The sequence below is a fragment of the Acomys minous genome, assembly GCF_964271855.1.
Source record: "Acomys minous genome assembly, chromosome: 7".
Lineage (NCBI taxonomy): Eukaryota > Metazoa > Chordata > Mammalia > Rodentia > Muridae > Acomys > Acomys minous.
The window spans coordinates 125,450,729-125,475,781 of NC_140488.1; the positions used below are offsets into that span (position 1 = coordinate 125,450,729).

The 25,053-nt window shown below is 41.6% G+C and overlaps 1 protein-coding gene across 14 annotated transcripts in view; it reads left to right on the top strand.

Annotated features, from left to right (window-relative positions):
* Positions 1 to 25,053, top strand: part of SH3KBP1 (SH3 domain containing kinase binding protein 1) — a 360,074-nt gene that overhangs the window by 280,627 nt on the left and 54,394 nt on the right. For 13 of the 14 annotated variants that reach the window (XM_084788562.1, XM_084788564.1, XM_084788558.1 and 10 more), the window contains 4 exons: positions 1,765 to 1,872; positions 14,342 to 14,393; positions 18,041 to 18,121; positions 20,489 to 20,648. In XM_084788562.1, the coding sequence (XP_084644688.1) occupies positions 1,765 to 1,872; positions 14,342 to 14,393; positions 18,041 to 18,121; positions 20,489 to 20,648 (401 nt within the window). Of the gene's footprint in view, positions 1 to 1,764; positions 1,873 to 14,341; positions 14,394 to 18,040; positions 18,122 to 20,488; positions 20,649 to 24,709; positions 24,826 to 25,053 lie in introns of those variants that run through there. The other variant, XM_084788557.1, reaches the window with a different exon arrangement.

The window sequence follows — 25,053 nt, forward strand, 5'->3', positions numbered from 1 at the left end:
TGGCCTGATGCTGAGTGCCCAAAGAGTTCAGGGTGGAAGCCTGGAAAAGGTGAAACTCTTGCAAGCCTTGCTCAGTGCCCTCTACACAGCCACTGGCTCCATGTACAACACAAAGTAGCTACTCAAGAAGAATTCGATGGGTGGATAGAATAGAAAATAGTCAAAGAAATCTAAATGAATGGACTAGCTTATGGGGACTACATTATGGACACACACATCTGTGCCCTGTTGATATCAAAAGAAGGTGAAGGAGACCTACGTGTTAATGAACTCTAGTAAAATGAGACTTTTTCTTATTATTATTATTCATGGCTGGCTGTCACAAAGCCCTTTTTAAGTTTGATGAGCATTATAGCATTTTTTCAAAGAGGATGTTTGTGCATGTGGTACTTTCTAAGCCACCTTTGCAATTAATGAAACACTGTTGTTTCATTAGAATTAAATGGAAAAATACACATTTTCTCATCTTTGAGGAAATAAAAAAGATAACTTGAAGCTAGGCATAGGGGTTTACACACACCTGACATCCTGGCACTCCTGAAGTAGAAGCAGAAGGATCCATAGTTCAAGACCAGTCTGAGATACATAAGTTCTAGTCTCAAAAAACAAACAAAGCAAAACTATATATAAAAAAAGCAACCAAATGAAATGAAGCTAAAACAAACAAACAAAGAACTAGATTCAGAGAATCTAAAATTCCAACTAAGTCCCAATAGGATGTCCTCCCCTCTGTCCCAGTTTCCTGGTAAGTGAAGGCTTTCGTGGGACATGCCCCTTGGGTTAATATGCAGATATAAGTGAGTATATACCATTTGAGTCTTTCTGCTTCTGGGTTAACTCACTCATTATGATCATTTCTAGCTCAATCCATTTATCCACAAATTTCGGGAATTCTTGTTTTTAGTAGCCGAATAGTATTCCATAGTGTATATGTACCACAGTTTCTTTATCCATTCTTCTACTGATGGACACTTAGGCTGTTTCCATGTTTTGGCTAGATGAGAGAAGCATGGGAGAATGGCAAAGTAGAAGGATCCAGAGGGTCCTAGACACCTACAAGTAGAACATTATGATAGGCAGATTTGGGCCCAGGGGTCCCACTCAAACTAAGGCACCAGCCAAAGACAATACAGGCGGTAAACGTTAAACCCCTACCCAGATCCAGCCAATGGTCAGAACATTCTCCACAGTAGAGTGGAGAGTGGGATATGACTTTCTCACGTACTCTGGTGCCTCACATTTGACCATGTCCCCTGGACGGGGAGACCTGGTGGCACTCAGAGGAAGGACAGCAGGTTACCGAGAAGAGACTTGATACCCTATGAGTATAGAGGGGGAGGTAATCTCCCTCAGTCACAGTCATAGAGGAGGGGAATAAGGGGAAAATGGGAGGGAGGGAAGAATGGGAGGATACAAAGTATGGGATAACCATTGAGATGTAACAAGAATAAATTATAAAATAAAAATAAAAATAAAATTCCAACTGAGCTTTGAATCTCAGTGGGTACCATGTATTATCCCTTCTGACCTTGAACTCCATGCTATATTAGTAAATTGTCACATTGATAGCACCCTGAAGGAATGGGTTCCTTGGACTGGGCATGTAACTGAAAGGTAGAACATTTGCTTAGTACATATATGTCTCTGGGTGGAACCCCTAGCACCACAAAGAAAAGGGAAAAAAAGGAAAGAGCTTTTATTCTCCCACAACAGGATAGGACACCATTCTGCCCCAGTTCTTACTTTCTCTTCTGCTGTTTCTAGGACTGCATCGATGTAGGCTGGTGGGAAGGAGAGCTCAATGGCAGAAGAGGAGTGTTCCCTGATAACTTCGTGAAGTTACTTCCACCGGACTTTGATAAGGAAGGGAATGTAAGTCTTCCTCGATTGGATCTCAGTAAATCCCATTCTGTAAGAATTGTGGCTTCCATGATGAGACTTGGAAGGTATAAAACAAAAAGAGCACTGACATTTGAATGTTTAATGGACTTGGGTTCTGAGCCTCTGGCTGCCATAGAATAAGCCCATTATACAATACATACACCAGCTGGTGAGACTTACCCAGAGTTTAATGTATATAGAGCACTTAGTGCAGTACCTGACACATTGGAATTCCCAGGAAACCTGTAAGAACCCTGGGTATTCTACATAGTAAGAAGACACCTCATGTTTTGCATAGCCTAGTCCCTTGGGGTACAGAAGCAGCCAATATTCAAAGTTGCTGAAAATTACATTTTGAGACTAAAAATGGAGAACACAGCTTGCTAGCTATATACTATATACTATATTTGCATATGTAGATACATATACTTAAGTGTACATTTATACTTGTGAAGCATTTGCCTGACTTCTGTCAACCTTTTCTGGCCTGTGGCCTCTTTGGGCCCAGGGAGGGCTCTGTTCTTGGACTAATCTAAACCTGACTGTATTATTTACTTTTTCAGTTGTTGCAACAAAGTATTTGACAAGTATAACTTATGAGAGAAAGGGTTTAATCTTAGCTCACAGTTGGAGATTACAGTCAACCATAGTAGAGAAATCATGGCAAGAGAAGCTTCAGAGAGCTGTCATATTATATCTCAAGCCAGGAACCAGAAGGAAATTCCCTAATACACATGCCCAGAGATGGATCTCCAACGTGATTATAGGTCTTATCAAGACAACAGTATAAGCCATCACATTGACTTTGATACATCATCATTCCTGAGCCAATATACAAGAAGGATAGCTACAGTGCTAGTAGATTGTCAAGCCACCACTTAATGCTGTGTATGCTTTTTCGAGGAATGGGTGTGCTTATTTAAAAAGCTATATTGCTTTAGCATCTCTAACAAATTCCCAGGTGATGTTGACCCTGCTGGTCTATTGATCACTCTTTCAACATCAAGGTTCCAAAAAACCTGAAGAGGCAGAATTTAGACTCTCCAGACCTCTGGTGCAAATATCAAGAGAGGTGAACAGGTATAGAACATAACATTTGTCACATAAAGAGTCCAAGAAAGCAAGGAATTAAAGTGCTTTAAAAGTACGGCCTTGGCCTTCAGACTCAATTGATGATCGAAGGGAGATGTCTCAAAGTGTGTCTAGTAGTGGGTAAATTGTCCTGTAATTAGTAACCATTCTACTTGGTATAATTACCACTTACAAGGGTGGGGAAAAACTCTAGCCACAACTATGAAGTAATGCTATAATACTAACTCTGGTTCTTTTTGCCTCAGCTGACCAAATCAACTCACTATCTTGATACCCTGGTTAATTTCCCTGGGAATCCAAATGAAACTAAGAATTTTGATGAAGAGCCTCTAAAAAGATATTCAGTGATATAACCAAGCAAAGAATCACAATCTCCATTCTATTTCTCATATTTTTTTCCAGGATTTACTGCCTGGCAAGTGTGTTTGATTTTTCAGTCATTCTCTCAGTATTTTGGAAGCTTTTCCCTGGGCTGGCCATCATGGTAGATAAATAGAAATGAAATATACAGTGGCTGTTCTTGTTGACTCGAGGCTGGGCAGGAAGGCTGGCCTTCAAGCTTTCTGAAGGGCCCTCATTGTGACTGGGCTGAGTGAGTAGAACAAGGGGCCATCCACGTGGCTTTTAGTACCCTTCTTCACTGAACTTTGTGAGTCTAGAAAGTCCCTTGCTGTGATTTTCCTCCTTTGGCCACTCCTCTAGGTTTTGTTATTTCATTAGTTCTGACTGAGGCAGTATGATTTGCTCTGAAGAAAAGATAAAAGATCAAACTGCAAGTATTTACCACATAACATGGTATTTTGAAGGATCCACAGACTCCACATCCATAGCTGAACCAACTATGGACTCAAGTTTTTTAAATGTGTCTTGCTGAACATATACGTACTTAAAAATTTTTCCCTAACAAAACAGTGTGACAGCTACTTATAAGTAATATAAAGGTGACTTTTTGGTAAACAGGAAGAGGAACTTAGGTCATGTACAAGCAGTATACAACAATATAAGGGACATGATCATAATATCAATGGGTTTTGGTGTCCAAAGGGTAATCATGTAACCAATCAACCACAGATTCCAAGAGGTTACTGTGTGTATTTTCCATTATGGAATTACTAAATTGAGGTAATCAATATATGCTTTCCTTTACACTGTTGTCATTTTTAGCGTGACAGGAACATGATTTTGAAGACTAAGGTAAACACAAGACCATTCTTTCTAATGAATGGGCAAACTCAGTTGGCTCTGTTGTGGTCCTCTGACTTTCAGTTCCTGGACTTATTTTGCTGGGGTCATGAATTCACTCATGCTCGACAGACTCTATCTATAGGGTACATTCTAGAAGCTCGTTGTTACAGGAGAGTGAAGTTGTTAGTACTGAGGGGACATGGGGGCATGCATATTTTGTAGAGCCCCATGGACATCTCCGCAGCCCTAGACAAGCAGCCATCATCTCTTTTTTAAAAATAATTTTTATTTAGTTTTATTTTATGTGCATTGGTATGTAGGTGTCAGATGCCTTCGAACTGGAGTTACAGACAGTTGTGAGATGGCATATGGGTTCTGGGAATTGAACCCAGGTCCTTTGGAAGAGCAGACAGTGCTCTTAACCACTGAACCATCTCTCCAGCCCCCATCATCCCTTTTTAAAACTTCATCCTTATGAAGCAGAAAACTCAAATTTAGGGATACAATAGTCATTCCTGTCACATAAACTCATGCTGAAAAGTGGTTGCCTAATGTGACATTTAGATTATTGAAATTTCAAAGTAGAGCATCCTTTTTCAACCCCACTGGCCTATAAAACCAGTGAGCTAGCTTTGCATCCATTGCTATGCCAGCCTTTATTGCTGTAACTAGACTGTCAGTGAGTTGGTGACAGTGAGGTAGAGCTGGGAACTGCCCTTTGCTGAGCTGACAGTATAAAGATGATTAGAATCATTAACATGAAGATGTCATGTGGATGACGGTGTCTGAAACATTCTCCCACCAGTTTCAGCAGATGTCATCTTGTCTTGCCAGTGACTGAGGTTGCAGTCATTCACCCAAAAAAGAGGACAGTCGGCAATGATCAAGATAGATAGAAGCAGATGACATTTCTTCCACAGCAGGCTTCTTGACTCAGTAGGCATCACCTGGGCATGATTTTGAGTCTGGCATATTTTCTGCCAGGACGTGGACTCAGGAGAGTCACCATCAGGCCTTTTGCAATTTCTGGTGGACTTTTCTCCCTGAGAACACTCAGCGGAGTCTCTCTTCATTGTGACAAGCATTCTGTGGCTTTTCCTCAAGGTATTCTCGCTCATTGATCTCGTGGTGCATATTTTAAAGCAATTATGTAAGCTATTTATGAGAGAAGCTAGATTCAATTGCTGTTTATTTTGAGCCTTGACAGTACAATTGAGCATCCGAATGGAATATTCTGAGAGCTCTAATGAAGCGAGGTGCATATGCTGTCATTGTCAGTGAAGTGTAACAGGGAACTAGGACTGTTCTCTAGACTAGCAGGAACAGTGCCTTGATGTCATCAAAAGAGATAAAGATTAGGGTAAGTCTTTAGATAGATAGTGTTTTTGAAGGGTGGTAGTTCAGGAATGTCTCAGGCTGTTTCTCTTCTAAGAGAAACAAGCAGATCACTGGACGCTGCATGGCCATGCTAGTGTATGGCCCCTGAATGGGTACTTTGGAGTTGGTGCCATGTCACAAATGAACACCTCTAAGGCTCTCCTAGGGTTTTTCCTACTGAATATACCACAGTGGTACATTTGCCACTCAGTCACAGGGACTTAGAAACCTGCTCTGAAGATGTCTGTTTCCGCCACTGCAACTCAACCTCACTTTGCCTACTCCCAGACTTACATAGGTAGCTTACTAATTGCAACAGGAATTGAGACGTGTCAGCCAGTCTCAAAGAGAAGAGTCTGCCTGCCCTGGTCATTTGCACCCCACCCCCAAATACACACTGTGGGTCTAATTTTTTAAGACGCAGGTTCCACTTTAAAAAAAAAAGATCCAGATTTATCTGGAAAGGCAAAGATCACGTGAGAGGCATTAGCTCCTCTTAGAAAGAGCTTGGCAGGTATGGTTTGAGGTCCTCATCACACATGGAAAGCGAAGGTTTGCCAAGGGAGCCATATGTTGAGTTCAGCTAAACCCAGACAGTCACCGCAAGAGTTATACTATTGGCTTCAACACTGTATTGTTGGCTTTAAGAGCCTGTTTTCTCCATATCCAGCACTGACCAGGGTCTGGGATTGCAGTTGAATTGGCAGAGTGCTTGTTAGGAATACAGAATTCTAGGCTTGATCCTCAACACTGCTTAGTCTGGGTATGGTGCTGCACACCTTAATCCCAGTGCTCAGGATGTAGAGGCAGGAGGATCCGAAGTTCATCTGTGGCTAGATATTGAGTTTGAATTCAGTCTAGGATACACAAAACCCTGCCTCAAACAAACAAAACCAAGCCACGAATCCTTTACATGCATATAACTCCAACTCTGAGGGGGACAAAGATAAGAGGGTCTCCAGTGTTTGCTGCCTTCCAACCTAGCCAAGGAAACATGATGCTCCACCTCACCTCAGAGAGATAGGTGGAGAGTGATGCCAGCAGACACCTAATGTCCATTTCTGACCTCCATGTGAGTGCACAGGGGTGTGTGTTTGTGTGTGTGTGTGTTTGTGTGTGTGTGTGTGTGTGTGTGTGTGTGTGTGTGTGTGTGTGTGCGTGTGCGTGAGAGAGAGAGAGAGAGAGAGAGAGAGAGAGAGAGAGAGAGAGAGAGAGAGAGAGAGAGAGAATATGAATGAATGGATGGATGGATGGATGGATGGATGGATGGATGAATGAATGCTCTTTAAAAATAACCACCGACCAGATCCTTCTCCTTTTCATACCAGCCTCCAGACACACTGTCATACGATCCTTTGGTTTCCCACTCCCTCAGTTATAGCTCATAAATTTGTTCTAGGTCAGGCAACTTGGCAAATTCAAACTTTTATACAATAGGGATTTCCATGAGGCTTAACCCACCACAGATGAGTTTTACAGCATTAATCCTGACTACTTTCTCTTTACCCAGTTCTTAGGAGCTGCCATCAAATGACAACCTAGTTTGTAAATTTGTTCTTAGCCAATATTTTTTCATTACTAGGCATGTCCATTAGCCCTCAGAGATCCCCTACAATTTTTCTAAGTTCTAAATGTAGCTAACAAATTACAAAAAAAATGAATATATACCTCCAAATAACCAGTTTTAGAAAAATAATCCATTCATAACATATCTACCTTATATATTTAGTTTTATATATATATATATATATATATATATATATATATATATATATATATATATATATATATAGGAATTGGGATTATCAAGCTGTTTATGTCACTCAAATTTAGCCTATTGCTATAGCCTCAGTGGACTTTTCCCCAGGTTACCCAGATGGCATCACTTCTTCCCTTCCCTAGAAGTACTTACAGACTACGATCAACATCTCATTTGTCATATCTTTATTTGTAGGGCTGATCTTCCATTGTCCAGTTGGAACTTCTTTGAGCCAACACCCCCAAGCTTCTTCTTCATCTGGACTATAGTGTATATGATATAAGACTGGCAGATAGGATCTCTTTGTCCTTTGGTCTTGTGGTGTCAAATGTACCTGCTTTTTCTTCTGCCCTTCCTTCCCTGGTTTCCCTTTTGTACTAGTATAAAAGATAAAGAAGAACAGAGGGAGGGACGCATGAAGCTGGGCTCCTACCACATTCTACTTCCTAGACAAAGGGATGCCCCGGTCCTTCCATTGGACATGGGATCTGGACACATAATTAAGCTGTGACTTGCAGTGTATACCGGATGGAATGAAAGGGTAAGCTGAGGCAGCCAATTAGAAGGAAGCTCTATTCCAGCACCTAGATGACCACCTAATAGGCCACCCATTTGGATTGACCCAGCCAAAAGGGAGACTACAGATGCATACCATGAGGTCAAAGAGTGAGGTAGGAAACCAACAAGAGATTCTCCCAAGAACAGGTTACATAATGGTTCCTTGGGACCTCCTGTGCCGGTGACAGGGAAGATAGTTGCTTGGACTCTGGAAGATACAGAAGAGTAGTTATAGATATTATTGCTATTCAGGTCATTGTCCCAACTCCACGTTTTCAAAGTGCAGTGAGTCCTCTAGACATGATGGTAGAGTGATGGCAGGGCAGAGCCTCCATGTTTCTCTAGACATGATAGTAGAGTGATGGCAGGGCAGAGCCTCCATGTTCCTCTAGAACTGTGCTGGGTGCCTTGGTCTGGAAAAGTCCATTTGTGTATGCTCCAGTCTGTGAGCTTAGCCTGATGCATTGTGATGTTTTCTTTTTCTTTTTTAATTTTCAATTTTAATTTTATTAATTTATTCAGATTACAACAAAATTGTTATCCCATCACTTGTATCCTCCCATTCCTCCCTCCCTCCCACTTTCACCCTATTCCCCCTCCCTTAAGGCCCAAGGTTTGCTAAAAATCTTAGCTATGATCTGCTTACCTGTTCCCCTAACCAAGTCCAGATGCTGTGATAGAATTCAAACAGGACTGAGCTGTAGTGAGAATTGTGTAATTTTGGTTTCTATAAAAAAAAAAACCACAGAAATGTTATAGGAATATGTTTTCGCTTTAATCCCAGGTGTGGAGATATGAGGCTGTTTCACAGCAGTTGACTATTTTTTTCCCTCACGCTCTAGCAGGGGTGTGGTTTTGTTAGTCGCAGATAGTTTCTGCAAGTGTGTGGCATTTGGAATTCTGGAAACTTTTCAGAGGGTATATAAAAGCTACAGCCCTGAGAGGCGGGGTGGCTGCTGTGGGCTGGTTGCTGGTTGGTGTTTGTCAAGTAGTCATGTGCAAAGAAACAAGAAGAAGAAATTAGATGTCCTGATGATGAAGATCAAACTTGCCCCAAGGTACTTGATACCCTAATCAGCAGGAAGTAGTCTAATGAAAATGAGACCCCCCTTTTCCTCTCTATCCTTTTTTTCTCTCCTATCTAGTATTAGGGGATTGAAAGAATTGAAGTAAAGGGGTAGAGAAGGGTGGAAGAGAGAAAAAGAATCTCATAAAGCAGCAAATGCCAGCTACACTGAACTCATCCAACTCATGCTGGAGCTTGGTAGCCTGTTGTAACAGTGCCGAAACTGGATCCTTAAGGGGTGCTTAGGGACTGGAACTGTAGTTCAGTAGTAGAGTACTTGCTTAGCATGTACAAAGTGTTCAAGTCCTGCTACCCCAAACAAAAGAGATAGGTAATGGGGTATTGCCTTCATGAATTGACTAATATATTCTTTTTTGTTTAAAGTTCTTTCATCTATTACATCCCAACCAGTTTTCCCTCCCTCCACTTCTCCCAGTTCTCCACATTAATATATTCTTAAAGAGACCTGGTTAGTTTTCTTAAGATTGAATTAGTTCTCACGAAAGCAAGTTGCAGTCCTGGCACCATGCTTTGGGTTCTCTTCTATGTGTGCCATTTCTACTTGTAGTTGCAGCCCCCTCCCGTTTTCTGCCATGACTTGACTTAGTATAAAACCCTCATTATAAGAAGCTAATACCACATTCTTGGACTTTCAAAATGAAGAACCCAAGCCTCTTTTATCTGTAAATCACTCAGATTTAGGTTTTCTATTGCTGCAAGGTCAAACAGGGTAGACCATTTCCTTATATGTAATCAACCATCAAGGTATGTCCTCGGGTTTTTTAAAAAAGTATATCTCAGCAGTTGGTGGGGAGATGACTGCAAACTGGCTCATAAAGCAAAGCCCCAGATTATAGTTCCAGCCAGGAAAAGCAATTGAGCCAGATGACGAGTTCCTTGGGTTAGCAACAGGCAAATCTTGTCAAATAAGAGGCAGAGTCAGTTCTGAAATCCTTCATCAGGAAGCAGTTTGCCTTCCTGCTCTCCATACTCTGGAACATTCATACATGTTTCCTTCCTGGTACTGTAATGGTAATAATCAAACATAGCTGAGTTGTCCTTTGAAGGAGGACAGGTTGTTTTCATTTGAGCCAACAACTCCATGTGCAGGCAAAGGTGACCATACAACACACTTAGATATATGTGCCCTAAGTACATGAGACCGTGGAAGGCTTTGGACTCCACTAGAAATCAGGAAATGTTGACTCCGCTGGATTTTGTTGCTTTTACAAGCATTTTCTTGTTGGTCTTTTGAAAAACAAATTCTCAGGGCCTGGAGAGATGGCTCAGAGGTTAAGAGAACTGACTGCTCCTCCAGAGGTCCTGAGTTCAGTTCCTAGCAACCATATGGTGGCTCATAACCATCTATAGTGTGATCTGATCTGATGCCCTCTTCTGGCCTGCAGGTGTATGTGTAGGCAGAACACTATACATAATAAAAAGTAAATAAATCTTTTTTAAAAAGAAAAATAAATTGCCAATGCCTGGACAACGAGCAGTAAGGCTTTTAGGCCCCCTAACTACCAGCTGGTTGCCACAGTCCCTCTGAGCATCATCTTCTCTACTACAGAAGGGATTCCTCCTATATCATATGGCCCCAACATCCACTGCTTTGTTTTCAGCTTTTACCTATAAATTGGGTGCTTAAATCCACCCAAGGGAGACCTGGTGGCACTCAGAGGAAGGAAAGCAGGTTACCAAGAAGAGACTTGATACCCTATGAACATATATAGGGGGAGGAAGTCCCCCTCAGGAACAGTCATAGGGGAGGGGAATAAGGGGAAAATGGGAGGGAGGGAAGAATGGGAGGATACAAGGGATGGGATAACCATTGAGATGTAACAAGAATAAATTAATAAAAAAAAGAGGGAAAAAAAGGAAAACCAAAAATAAATAAATAAATAAATAAATAATCAATCCACCCGAGTTTGGAGCTGGCATTTTGTAGTTTTACCATGGAGAAAGGAATAAGAAAAAAATGGAACAACTGACTCTAAAAATACAGGACTTCAAATCCTTACCTGAGTTGAAGGAGGCTAGTTAGTATGTAGCTGTTAAATTCCACAGATGATACCTGGCCTTACTGCTCAACCCGGTGGCTTCTTAGTCCCATTTCTGTTATCCAGCCGCAGTTGAGCATTTTGAGGAAAATCAACTCTGTGTCTGCTCATCTCTATTTCTTTGAGAATCATCAACTTCCATGTTTCTATCATTGTCGTCGTCATCATCATCATCATCATCATCATCATCATCATCATCATATTTTTTTAGAGATTTGCTGGTCTGCCTTTTCAGTTCTCATCACCCATTTTGTTATATTAAAATATAAACATAGACCCGTGTGTGGTACTTCAGTTTTTGAGGAGGTGGTCTAGAACTATTTAGGTCCTGAAAGAGAGCAAGGAGAGGTATATGGGAAGGTTTGGAGGGAGGAAAGGGAAGGGAGAATTATTGTAATTATAATCTGTTAAATTTAGTGAGACCGGAGGAAGTGGAGTCAGTCCAAAAATGAGGGAAGAGTGTAAACTCCCTCTGCTGGCCAGTGCCTGGCCATTGTGGTATATAAGGGACAGAGAGAGCACAGCTAGCAAACTATCCCTTCCTTTTAAGCTTGTGTCCTAATCACCTCTGCAGTGGCCAAGCCACTCATCATAAATGTATACTCCTACCTCCTCCCATTGCCATACTCATGTATACTTATTGGGACCACTTTTCCCACAGTCTGTGTTATTACAACATTTCCATCCTCTCTCTCAACCTCCCTTCTCTCCTCTTTTTCTTCCATGTCACATTTATGTATCTACTACATGCCAAGCCTTACACAGCATAAGAGGTTTTTTTTTTTGTTTTGTTTTGTTTACGTTGCCCAGTAATCACAGGAAATGTGATACTTTGTAATTGTCTTTTTCTTTTTCCCCATTATTTTGAGGCAAGGTCTCTGGGGTAACAGCTTCTACTAGGGAGGCTGATGTGAGATTGAATATAGAATATTTTAAGCTAGGGCCTGAGAGATGCCTCAGCCAGTAGAAGTGCTTGCTTTGGAGCCTGACAGCTTGAGTTTGATCTCCAGAACCCACAGAGTAGAGGGAGAGAAACAACTCACACAAGCTGGCCTCTGACCTTTAAACACATGCTGTGCCATGCGTGGGTACATTACAATATACACACAATAAATTAAAAATGTTTTTTAAAAGTTAAAAGAATATTTAAAACCAGAAAGGGGTGAGAAAGACATCCCATTGTTGGGACTCAGCTGGTAAGAATTAGACTATAAGGTGTTGTCAGTTTCATGAATAAGCAGTAACTCTGATCCCTCCCGAGGTAAAGGAAGGATAAATAGCAAGGTGTCAGCAATAAAATCATTAGGTAAACACACATCTCTTCCCAAACTAGTCAGTACCAAGACAGAAAAGGAAGGAAAAGGACAGAGTTAACAGGGAGCTGGAAAAAGCTGACAAAGGGAATATAATATTGGGAGACCTTGAGCCACAAACAAACCCACTCAGTGCAAGGCTTGTATTCAAGGGAAGGAGGCCCTGAGACCAGCCTGCTTTCATACTAAAGTATGTTTGTCTGCACGTAGACATGCAGTACAGGGAAACATTGAGGAGGAAACACAGCAGGGTGCATACACACACAGTCCTGCAGCTCAGAGATCACCACTGTAACCATACTTCTTGCCGGTCTTTCTACTTTTCTGTGTTACAGCAGAAGTGAGCTCATCCTGTCGCTGCAATGTGACAACTATGTCCTCCTTCCAATCTAACTACTACACAGTTGCTTGTGCTTGAGGAATTCCGTGTGTGTGTGTGTGTGTGTGTGTGCGCGCGCTGTGATGCCTGCCTCATGGCTATTCTCCAGCACTGGCCCGTCACAGTGGTTAAGAATGTGGCGTGGATCCCTGGGCTTTACTTCCAGTCCCCGCTAGCCCATTTAATAGCTCAGTGACCTTGAGAAATGCCTTTCTCTCTCTCAATTATTTCAACAGCAGCATGGGCATATTGATATCACTTCCTCATAGAGTTGCCACAGGAGTTACCCAAGTCAAAGATTACTAACTCTTCTTGCAAAACTACCTCCTCCCACAAGGAAGATAATGGTAATGGCCATTTATTGATGAGAAAGAAGAGCTAGGTGAGACCTTGGCTAACAAAAGAGATTTATGCTGATCTTCAGCTTTCAGAACCCTTTCCCTTACCCGCCATGCTATAGCCTCTACTCAGAGTAATTTGTTGGAATTGCCAGCTAATGAAGAATCAGGCTGAAAAGTTACTGAATCCAGAACCCGTAGGTTATGATGCCACCACCTTCCCCCAAGATAAAAAGTTCCCTGTGTGTCTAGTAGTCTCAGGATTTTATTCAAAACAAATTCTTTCTATGGTCTAGTGCTGTGTCACAGAAAGGTAAGTCAGAGTGGGAGCTGGGCCCCTTGTGGTCCCTGTGGTAAAGTCCCACTAATACATTTTTGGAAACGAGAAGGTATTCTATGTAGTTTTCTTAGATGCACAAATGTATAGTGCCTGAGTGGGTAAGGAATATCAGCAGTGCTCTGAAGCATACACCCCAACCCTCTCCATTCCCATCCTCTCATAGAGCCATCACACTGGATGGTTTTCCCCTTGCCCTTAGCATCACAGTACAAAATGGTTCCTGCCTGTGTTCTCTGACCACTGAAGATTTTGGCGAGTTCAGCTTCACTCATATCCCTTCCTCCAGTCAATCCTGGGTAACAAGGAAAAGCATACAAACTCTGAAACTGATTCAGGAATGATTACACTGCTACTTCTACCACCTATAGAGCAACAATGTGGAGTAGAAAAAGAAATAGTAGGCCTGTTTGACAAAGCCCACGTCCATTCCAGTTTATCACGTGTCGTAAGGTAGATCACTGCTATGTAGGAGATCTCACAGATGACCTTTTAGCCTCAGCGTAGAAAGAGGCAAAAAAAGGAGAGCTTGCCAGGTTGCACATTGGTCTGCATCTAGTTGAAGGTTCTCCACATCCTACCAGGTCTGATTTTGAGTCTTCCCTGTGACACTTATTGAACCACTTGTGATTCAGCCGATTACATCTTAATTGTAAATGTGGTTTCAGCGAAGGGGCACCATTGTGCTTGTTGGTTTCAGGCCCTTTTTGCTGAGCTGAGCTTTTCCAGAAGGCTGTTGTAAATTTAGAAAAGGGGGAATGGCGTTTCATTTGTTGGTCGAGTTTTGTTTTGCCGATCGAGTTTGCTTCAGTGTTTATTTAGAGGTGCCAAAAGAAAACTGGAGTCCCAAGAGAGAGAGAGACTTGCTTAATTTTTTTTGGAGAGGTTCTCTAAATTGTCCACACTGCACATACAAAAACAATGTCTGTGGTCCGTCTGTAATGCTACAGCTTGCCAACAGCCTCATGTATAATTTTGATTGTTTTTTTTTTTCAGAGACCCAAGAAGCCGCCACCTCCGTCCGCTCCTGTCATCAAACAAGGAGCAGGTAATGTACCTTTCAGATCCATAGAACAAAAATGCTCATCTTTCTTTTTTTCAATTTATTTATTTATTTATTTTAGCATTTTTTTATTAATTTATTCATGTTACATCTCAATGGTTATCCCATCCCTTGTATCCTCCCTCCTCTTTTCCCCTTATTCCCCTCCCCTATGACTGTTCCTGAGGGGGATTACCTCCCCCTGTATATGCTCATAGGGTATCAAGTCTCTTCTTGGTAACCTGCTGTCCTTCCTCTGAGTGCCACCAGGTCTCCCCCTCCAGGGGACATGGTCAAAGGTGAGGCACCAGAGTACGTGAGAAAGTCATATCCCACTCTCCACTCTACTGTGGAGAATGTTCTGCCCATTGGCTAGATCTGGGTAGGGGTTTAAAGTTTACCACCTGTATTGTCCTTGGCTGATGCCTTACTTTGAGTGGGACCCCTGGGCCCAAATCTGCCTATCATAATGTTCTACTTGTAGGTTTCTAGGACCCTCTGGATCCTTCTACTTTGCTATAATTTTCTTTGTTAGAGTTCAAGATTCCTGGGTCCACAGACTACCAGTTTAGAGCTTGTGATTTGGTCTCAGCAGACAGGTTTTAAATGAGCTGCTATTTTTCCTACGACACAAACAAAAGAGCCCATATCACTGAAACGTTCCTCTTCTACAGTGCAGAAATTGGGGTTCCCAAGGAGAATGGCCAGAAAATACTTACAAATGAACTGGGTCTGGGTTCTTTTTTTAAACAATCTAGTTTTGAGGAGCAAAGAGCCGGTTATTGTCCTTGTGAGGGTCAGTTTAGTGAGGATTGTGTCCTGTGGAACGGCGTCATTGTATATGAGCAGAGTTGCTGGGGTTTTACTGTCTGTGCTGTGTGGTTAGCCAAAATTTGCACTTACTTCACCTCCCCCAACCAAAAGATGTTTTTCTAGACATAGATACTTTCCTTCTTGGTTCTTTTCTAGTCTTGAAAAAAAAATTCTAGTTCACTCATTCTGTGTGGTTTAGATATTAAAGTTGATTAATATAGGAAGAAGGGGTCATTAGACATGCAGAAACTCACTTCACAGTAGACTCTCATGCATAAAGATGATGGGTCATGCTTCCCTGTGGAACTCCTCTTTATGACACTCACAGTGGCGAGAACGTTCCCTTGTGGATGACTATTTAAGTGGTTGATTTATTTTTTTAAACAGACTGAAGAGGGAAAGAGACAAGAGCAGATATAAATACAATCAAGGCATATATGAATGGCAGTGTCACAGTGAAACCCATTATAGTACACAGTGAATGTATGTTAATATATGTACACATATATGTATGCATATACATAGTAATTTTCATAAGAAACAGCTAAAATAAAAGTAAGGCTGTTCTTAATTTAAAAATCCACAGTTATATCTATAGCATATAATATAAGAATGGATGTAAATGATCAAATTTGGTTTATTAAGAAGTGTTCTGTTGTTTTAAACACACGGCCTCTCACTCTAGCACTAAATGGTTCGAAATCCTCTATGAAGTTCAGGTTGACTTCCAACTAAGAAGTAATTTTTCTAAAAAAAATTTTTGGGGGAAGAGAACCACAAATTTGGAGGAAAAAAATCTATTTAAGATTTCATTTCTTTCCCATTTATTTAGTTCTAGTTAAGAATTATCGAGATTGGCCCAGCATTGGGTGTTAATGCTGTCTCCTATTCCACTCCGCTGACATTGAACAGTTTTATTTTGCCACCTAGTGGCTCTGGCTGTAGAAATATTTTATTGTGCTAAGACTAAAACAGACTAGTTGTGTCTTTTTCTCTGAAGACCTCTTTCCCTAGGGGCCTTGGTAATCAGTTGGAGCCCAAGGCATTGAACTGAGCAATTTGAGGATCTGGCAGCCTGGAATAGAGAAAGAAAGACTCGATTTTTGAAGACAGTAGAATTGTCCTTAGAAATGAGACTATATGGTAGCATGGTAGACAAATCTTTTAAAAATAATTTTACCAACATTTACAATGAGTTTCTGCCAGGTAAGGCATAGCAGCATTTCGTTTTCCTGCTCTTTTATCCTGAAGTATCTTGAGAATTGCTTGGTAATGAGGAAATATTCATATTCCCATCCTACTGTCATCAACTTCCTTTTTACCAAAAAGAACCCAGGTATGTGTAAATGGTATAAAGCAAAAACAGTGCTTCGTGTATAGCATCATTAAAGGCAGTCAAATGAAGTATGTGTTCAGTGGAATTTTAAAATTATTTTTGGCCTTTCGAGGCTTCATAATTCCTATTTCAATACCTAACAGCCATCCATGGTGCCGGCCAGACAGAGTGTCAAGTACTCCTCCAAATCTGTTGGAAGAGTACTTTTGACTCTCGTGTGCTTTAGCTGCTTTCCAACATGCTTTTATATACTGAAGCCAACACCAATGATGAGGACCTTAGGTGAGGGAATAGTGGCAGGCCACAAGCATAAAGAAGAAATGTAAAGTGATGTATTGGGGAATATGTAATACATAAGGAATTCAGACACAGAGAACAGATTTAGGGAAAACCACTGTAACCTATCTGCATATTCCTCAAAATTATATTCTAGATACTATTGCTGTATGACAAACCACTTCAAATTTAGTGGTATAAAGTGCCAACCTTTATAGAGCCATAGATTCTGTGGGCTACGAATGTGAACAGAGCATGACCAGAATGGTTAGTTTCTGTTCCATCAGTCCTGGGACAGTGGCTTGGAAAGCTAAACTAGCTGAGGCTGGAGTATCCCCCTGAAAGATGGATGCTTCCTCACATGTGTTGTTCCCTATGTCAGGAATTCCTGGGAGACCAGGCTTAGCTGGAGCTGCAGTCCAGAATGTGTATGCTGGATTCTCCTGGGAAGTTGACCTCTTACATGGATGTCCAGCATTCTAGCAAATAAAGTCTAAGCTAGATGGCCTCATATAATGGAGACTTGGAAATAGTGTGCAATTATTTCACTAGTGGTCAAAGCATTTGCAAGGCTGACGCCATTCTGGTCAAGGGAATATAGGCCTCACCTTATAATGCAAGGATGATTAAACAATCCAGGCCATATATTTAGTCTATTACAAGATAGAGTTTAGATCCCTGTGAAACCTGTTCTTATTTATAAAATGTAACATGTTTATTATGATTCCTTATTTATGTGTTTTGATGAGTAAATTATTTCTATACATTCTGTATGCCTACCCCATTATATCCTTTGACTTTTAATATCGAAGGAAATAATATTTAAATATTTTGAAAAGATTAATGGTGTTTTTATTAATTAAATATTTACAGGCATGCAGAAATTTTAAGACAGTATATACATATGTATGTGTTTATGTGTGTATATGTATGTATGTATATATGTATGTCCCGGTTGGCCTAGAACTTGTAGTAATCCTGCCTTGACCTCCTAAGTGTCAGATTTATAAGCACGTACCACCACACCTGGCTATGCAAGGCAATTTCATAGCATAGACTAGAAATAAGTTCTGCTATGTTTCTGAACAGTTAACATCTGCATACCACCATCAGCCATCTCGGGGGTAAGGGAGGATCTGTTGTCTTTGCTATGCTTGATAAATATTTAAATGTAGATGTGACAAATACAGAAAACATTTTCTGATTGCAATTAGCTTTTCCATCCTAGGTACCACAGAGAGAAAACATGAAATTAAAAAGATACCTCCTGAAAGACCAGAAACACTTCCAAACAGAACAGAAGAAAAAGGTATGAGATCAATTCTTCATTGGTGCCTCTAGAACAGCAAGCGATGAAGCTGTCAGTCACAGTGCTACTTCCGATTACCCACACAATTTACTTTTTCTTTGGAATATAGTGATTATGGGTTTGTTTTGACTGCTTCCAAACATCTCCTTTCAAAGGAAATATGAGAGGGTTCTGTAGCACTTTCATAGGGATGGTTTGTCATCAAATCAAAACCAAGCAGCCCAGCCACTGAACACATTAGTAGTATTCCATGATCTGCCCGCCATTGCCATCTTGCCTGTACCCCCAAAGGTGGTGATTTCTAAGTTCATCAAGGGTCCTGCATATAGCTGACGCTTTCCATCTGATCCCTGCACTTTTCTCAATGTCTTTGGGGGAGGGGTCATGCACCATTGATAGGTGGTATTGGCTTGCTGAAATTCCCATTCAGACAAATGAAAACCCTCATCCTTGGTCACTGCTGGGCCTTTGACTCTGGCAAATAGCATTACAGACACATGTTCCAAGTCAAGAATATTGGAGGGGAGAAGGGTGGCAGGATCGTAGTGGGAAAAACAACTCAGTCTCATTGTCTTCAGAAAGACATTAGAAATTCCATTGGCAGAGAAGTCTCTTAAAACCTCACACACCCAGGTTTACAAATGCATTTGATTCCCATCATTGTAGTGTTTTTCCCAAAGAAATTTGCATGCCATGGAAGGGCTCCTTTTACTAGGTACCCAAGTTTTGATTGATCATGCATTTTTATGGAAAAGTGCTATGTTATTATTAACAGGAAGCCAAGCAAATTCCATTTTAAAAAGCAGTTATTTTGAAGTCACAAGAGAAATACTGAATTAATGAATATAATTATCTGGAGGTGCTCCTTGGTGGCCTCATGAAATTTTATTGTGGAATTTAATATTTTATATCAGCCTGCAGAAAGTTTTGCCAATATTGCAGCTGTTAAGGATCTATGCCTCTTTCTTTCTTGGTGAGCAGGTAAAGTTTGAGTCATTAGAACTTCATTGTGAAGGCCAAGTCTATGTTAGAGATCAGTGGGAAAAACCCTATTCAATATAAACCCTACCAACAGCTCTTTGCTAAAAACATGTGCTATGAAATGCATCCTAGACAGGCTCTGTGATAAAGATGCTTCATCCCCTGTCACAGATGGATTTGTTACAGCCATTCTCCTTGGCTGACTGAGTAGCCACACAGCCTTCACTCTTCTCTCACAGAGTCCTTGTCCTATGCCACAGTGAGTCAGATAGGGAGAAGCTCTAGTCAAAAGCAATAGGGCCTTCAAGGAACCAGTGTCATCCTGTAAGTTACTGGCATTCCTATCCTAATTATGTTCCTGTTGCACAGCCAGGGAGTTAGACTCCTTAACATTTTAGCTTAGCCCCTCCTTTTCTGCTCCTAATGTGCCAGAAACTGAGTTCTTATCATTCCTGGTTGGGGTGTGTTTTCCTTTAGATATACAGTGAAGATAATTACAGTGGTACCTGTGCAGTACTCAAGGAGACACCTGAAGTTGTTGTCACCTATTCTGAGTTCGCAAACAACATGGTTTCATGTCTTTTCTTGCCAATGAAAGGTTTTCTGAATAAATAAATATAGGAATTTTACCTATACTTCAATGGACCACACACACAGAAGTTCAGTCTTTATTAGTAAGATTATGAGTTAATGCTTTTTTCCACCACACACAAAGCAAGGCTAGTTGAAAATGGGAAAGCTGAAGCTGGCTTTAAACAGTTCAACTACCAGATCTGGATTCAACCTCTTCCTAAAATCTCCTTGATTTCAAAAACTGAGCCCAAAATCTGAGAAGTCCCACTTTGTCTTCCAGGTTCAAAATAGGCATAGAGGTTCTTGAACAAGCTCTTTCCTGAATAGTTTCCTCCTTATTGGCTGATGGGCTTCCCAGAGGTTAATCTGAGAGGTATCAGGCTCATTTTTCCCTACACCCAGTAGCATATCATGTGGGCCATATAGTAAAAACCATCAGCTATCTATGGAGCATCAGTTGTATGCCAGCACTGCACAGGCTCCTAGGGAGATGTTTCGGCTAGACTTTGAAGGTTAAGTAGGGCTTGCTTAGGGGTCAGGGCCAAAGTACCAGCACAAGTAAAAGCCCAGGAAGAAGAGGGAAGTGAGTTCTGGCTTCTTCTAAGTTGAATAGGTGGTAAGTGGTGCTCTTTGCTATCAGTTATACTCTCGGAAATGTCATCGGTGTGTGTGTGTGTGTGTGTGTGTGTGTGTGTGTGTGTGTGTGTGTGTGTGTGTTTAATCAGGGAATAAGCAATGTACATCTAAATGTTGTAACTGACATGAGGTCTATCTGTTTTCTTCATGCTTGCTTCCACAAACAATGACTTAAAGAAAGACCAGAGCGAGAGCCAAAAATGGATTTACAGAAGCCTTCTGTTCCTGCCATCCCACCTAAAAAGCCTCGGCCACCTAAGACCAATTCTCTGAACAGACCTGGTGCACTGCCCCCTAGAAGACCTGAGCGACCAGTGGGCCCACTGACACACACCAGGTACTGCCATGCTCTCACCAAGGCGGGTAGGAATGGGATGAACACAGGGAGTGGTGAAAAATGGGGATAAAGCTATGTCTAAAGATTCCAGCCTCCTTTTTTCCATTGAGGAAGTGGTTGCAAGGTGTTGCTAAGCACAGCATGGGTTACAGAATCAGTAGATGAGAACTGGGCACACATCATGTAGACCTTGCTCAAACCCAGGGCATTTTCCTAGGATTAGTCAGAACACAAGCGGCTGCCTTGTAGACTGAGATGCAGATGGAATGCTCTCCTTCATCCCTTAGATGGCTTTACACACCTCTTCACACCTCACTTACAGCTGTGTTTCCTCACTTAGAGCTGTTCTGTGGTCCCTTGAGCTATATGCCCTCTGTTCTCTCTACACTTCACTACACAGCGTGGTGTGGAATGCAAAAGATGCATGACAGATTTTCCTAGGGTATGTGTCTTTGAGCTCTGAGACCCTCATAGACACACCTGGCAACATAGTGATCTCTTCATTGCCAAGTTCTTCACTGGCTGTCAGATACATGTGTGAGAAATAGAAAATCACAGTTGGTATTATACATTCCAGAACTGCACAGATAAGAAACTATTGAGTTCTTCCCACTAGTTCTTACCTAGAATTTTCTACTCTTACATACATGCCTAATACATGTTGGTGTGATACAGCAGAGTAAATCAGTGACCTGCGATCTTCACCTGTCTCTGCCAACACACTGACATCTGTTCTTATAAGCTGTTTGTGTGGTCAGCATTGTGTGCAGATTCTGAGGTCCTGTGTTGAAAGCAGGCAGTCCTTCAGGCTTGAATCTTAGTCAACCTCTTTGTGAGTTGCTGTCTTCCTAACCTACCTTGCACCATGTGTAAATCGAGGGTGATCCTGAAATTCACCTAGATGTAATGTCCAAACATGTAGCACATACCTATAAACTAACAGTATTTTCCTTGTCAACTGTTAAACTGTGTAAACTGCAGGAAGACAATAGTATTTACTTAAATTTTTTCAAATGTGGTAGAGCTCACATAACATACAATTTGTCATTTTAACCATTTTAACTGCATGGTTTGAATTAAGGATATTCACATCATTGTGCGGCCATTTCTACAACTTTCCACCTCTTCTATAACTGCACCTGTGTACCCATTAATCAACATCTCACCACTGCTGCCTCCCTATAGTCCTAGAAGTGATTATTTTACTTTATGTCTCTATGACTTTGACCCATAGGTACCTCATATAAGTAGAATCAAAGTGCATGGCTGTTTTTAGTTTGTACGATGTATTTACTATGTGTTCATACATGTTGTTACATGGCCCATTATTCTTATAATAATAAGAGCAACAAATGCCCTTTCAACAGTGACCAAATACAGAGACACCTCATGACCCAGATGGGTGAGAGATATCAGAAAACAGCCAATAGTGTTGGATACTGACATGTCTGTGTATGAAAGGCTGTCTGCCCAAGCTGAGCACAGAGCCATAGGCATCTCTAGAGCATGTGAGTTAGCATTCCGTAGTTGTTGTACCAAGGTTCAGTTGAACCACTGCCTCTTTGAAATGGCCCTTATAAGAATGAATTGGATTGTGACCTCCAGTGTTATGGTCAGGTCCCTATGTGTCATACCCTCCTCTTCTGATTGATAGTAAAGAACTCTTTGCGCGTGGTAGGGCCACTTGAAAGCCTCAATAACTTGAGCAGCAGCCACATCAGTGGGTTTCTTATCCCAGAAGCTAACATACCAGAAGGAAAAGGTTATATAAACAGAAATGCTTCTGAAGAGAACATGAGCTATCCAAACAGAGAGAAGATGTAGAGCAGGAAAGATCACCTATTACTTCATAGCTGGCAAAAGGACAGCCGAGGCCACATGCTGCCAAGTCTTGTTGGTTTTCAGGGACTACACACATTTCAATATATTCAATGGCATATTCTAATACATCCCTGCTGCGTTTTATAATGAGCTAATCAAATGAGCAGTGGTATTCTCACTACGTCCTTGCCTTCGAGAGTTACCCTCAACAGTGTGGTCATGGAATAGGTGCAGCTTTGCAAGCTAGAGAAAACTAGTTGTCCTTGCTGAGCTAGCAAGCCCAAGAGGTCACACTCACATCCTGCCTCTGGCTAGCTCTTCTCAGCCTCCAGTTTTCAAATCTACTTGTGAGGTAGGAGAGCAGGCTTCCAAAGGGGATGTACACAAGGGACATCGCAGTACATAAACTAGTGGGAAGCATAAATTCTTAACATTGCCATGCCACCTGAGGAGGCTGTGAGAAGATGGAGATTCTCTAAGCTCTCTACACGCTGTGTCTGCCCAGCCTCGAAGGTACTACTGTGCAAAAGAGCGAGGAGGTGGAGGAAAGCCTCAGGTTCTTGCTTAGCCCATTGAAAAGAGGGCAGTGGTTTCACTGACTCCATGACTCTCAAACTTGACCAGACTCCAGAACCACATAAACAAAACAGATTGGAGGACCCCATGCTGTGGTTCTGACTCAGTAGACCTGAAATAAACTTGGGAATTTGCATTTTGGGTTTTTTGTTGTTGTTGTTGTTTTATTTTATTGTTTATTTTGAGACAGGGTCTCATGTACCCCACACTGTCCTTCAACATGTTTTGAATTCAATGATGACTTTGAACTTCTAATCCTCCTGCCTACACATTCTTAGTGCTGGAATCACAGGCATGTGCCACCATATCTGGCTTATATGGTGCTGGAAATTGAATCTGTGTCTTTGTGAATACTAGGCAGGTCCACTACCAACTAAGGCAGGTCCACTACCAACTAAACCATATCCACAATCCTGGAATTTGCATTTCTAATAGTTTCAAGATGCTGCTACTACTGCTGATGGTGGAGTCTACACTCCCAGAACTACTGTTTGAGGTTTTCCCAAGTTGATGCTGGTGTTTGCCCATTCTCCTCTGACTACCTCTCATGTACGTGCCAATACAGCCTGATCTCTGTGCCAGTTGGCATGTCCTCCTCTGGACACATTTTCTTTTTTTTAATATATTTTATTAATTCATTCACATTGCATCTCATTTGTTATCCCCCTCCCTTGTATCCTCCCATTCCTCCCTCCCTCCCATTTTCCTTTTACTCCCCTCCCCTATGACTATGACTGTGACTAAGGGGGACCTCTTCCCCCTGTATATGCTCATAGGGTATCAAGTCTCTTCTTGGTAGCCTGCTATCCTTCCTCTGAGTGTCACCAGGCCTCCCCATTCAGGGGATGTGGTCAAATATGGGGCACCCGGGTTCGTGTGAAAGTCAGACCCCACTCTCCACTCAACTGTGAAGAACATCCTGGATACATTTTCTTATCTTTCACTATTGCTCTCTTCTCCAAATGCCTGACACCTTGTGTTTAATGTGGTGCTGGGGCTGATAATGTGCCACTTGGGATGCACCCACCCCCGGACTCCTTTACCAGATTTAAAGCAGATCAAGAGCATGTTTTGTCATTGCCACATGCCTTATGGTGTCGAGCATATGGTAGTGGCTCATTTAACAAACACTTGTTGAATGCCCTAGTTCTTTAAGGGGGGTACCAGTGGTTATATTTTATTTCATTTGCCTCCTCTGTGTTCCTTCTCAGCCTCTATACAAGCTCTTTAGCATGTGTTCCTTACATTCAGAGTAGCCTAGTATGCTATGAATTTTAAGAGGCAAAAATATTAAAGATTAAAGAAAATTTCATTGTTTTTTAGTACCTAATACATGTTATACTTCTTGCTAAGAAGTTACATTAGAAAAGTGTAGCATATATTAGTTTGCACAGTTGTTTTATTTTGCCAAATTATTTGTAGTAGGACTATGCCAACTGTATTCAAGCGGCCCTGTGCCAGTGTCCCTCTGCATAAAGGGTACGGTGTGCTGCATGGAACAAATCTTTACCAAGATTTACCTGACCAGATGGCCAGCAGGCTAACAGACAGATGATTAAGCAAAAGGACACACAGTCCTCATTGGCAGCTCTTACTGGCAAAGGAGGCATTGTGCCATCAGCTGCTGGGTCTGGGCTGGAACTCTTCAGCGGCCAGCAAGCTGATGGCATGCAGTACTCGCAGACGAGGTTTCCTCTTCTAACGGGAATAAGGATCCAAGGAAAGGGATCTCTGCGGAAGAAAAGCATAGCTGTGTTTACATGCACACGTTCAACAAAAGGTGACCAAGGGCCCACTGTGTGCTGGGGCACCATTCTAGATCTTAGGGAGGGTGGGGCTCCAGTGTTCCTGTTCAGTTCTCAAGAGTGCTATTCAGGGACAGAAGGACACCAGAAGGGCAGCAGCAAAGAAGTTTATGTCCATTCTGAACAAACTGAAGATAGTGATTGCTGTCTTCCTCAGATCTTTACATCCCTCAGCACTGGTAAGAATGGTCCTCTAATTTCTA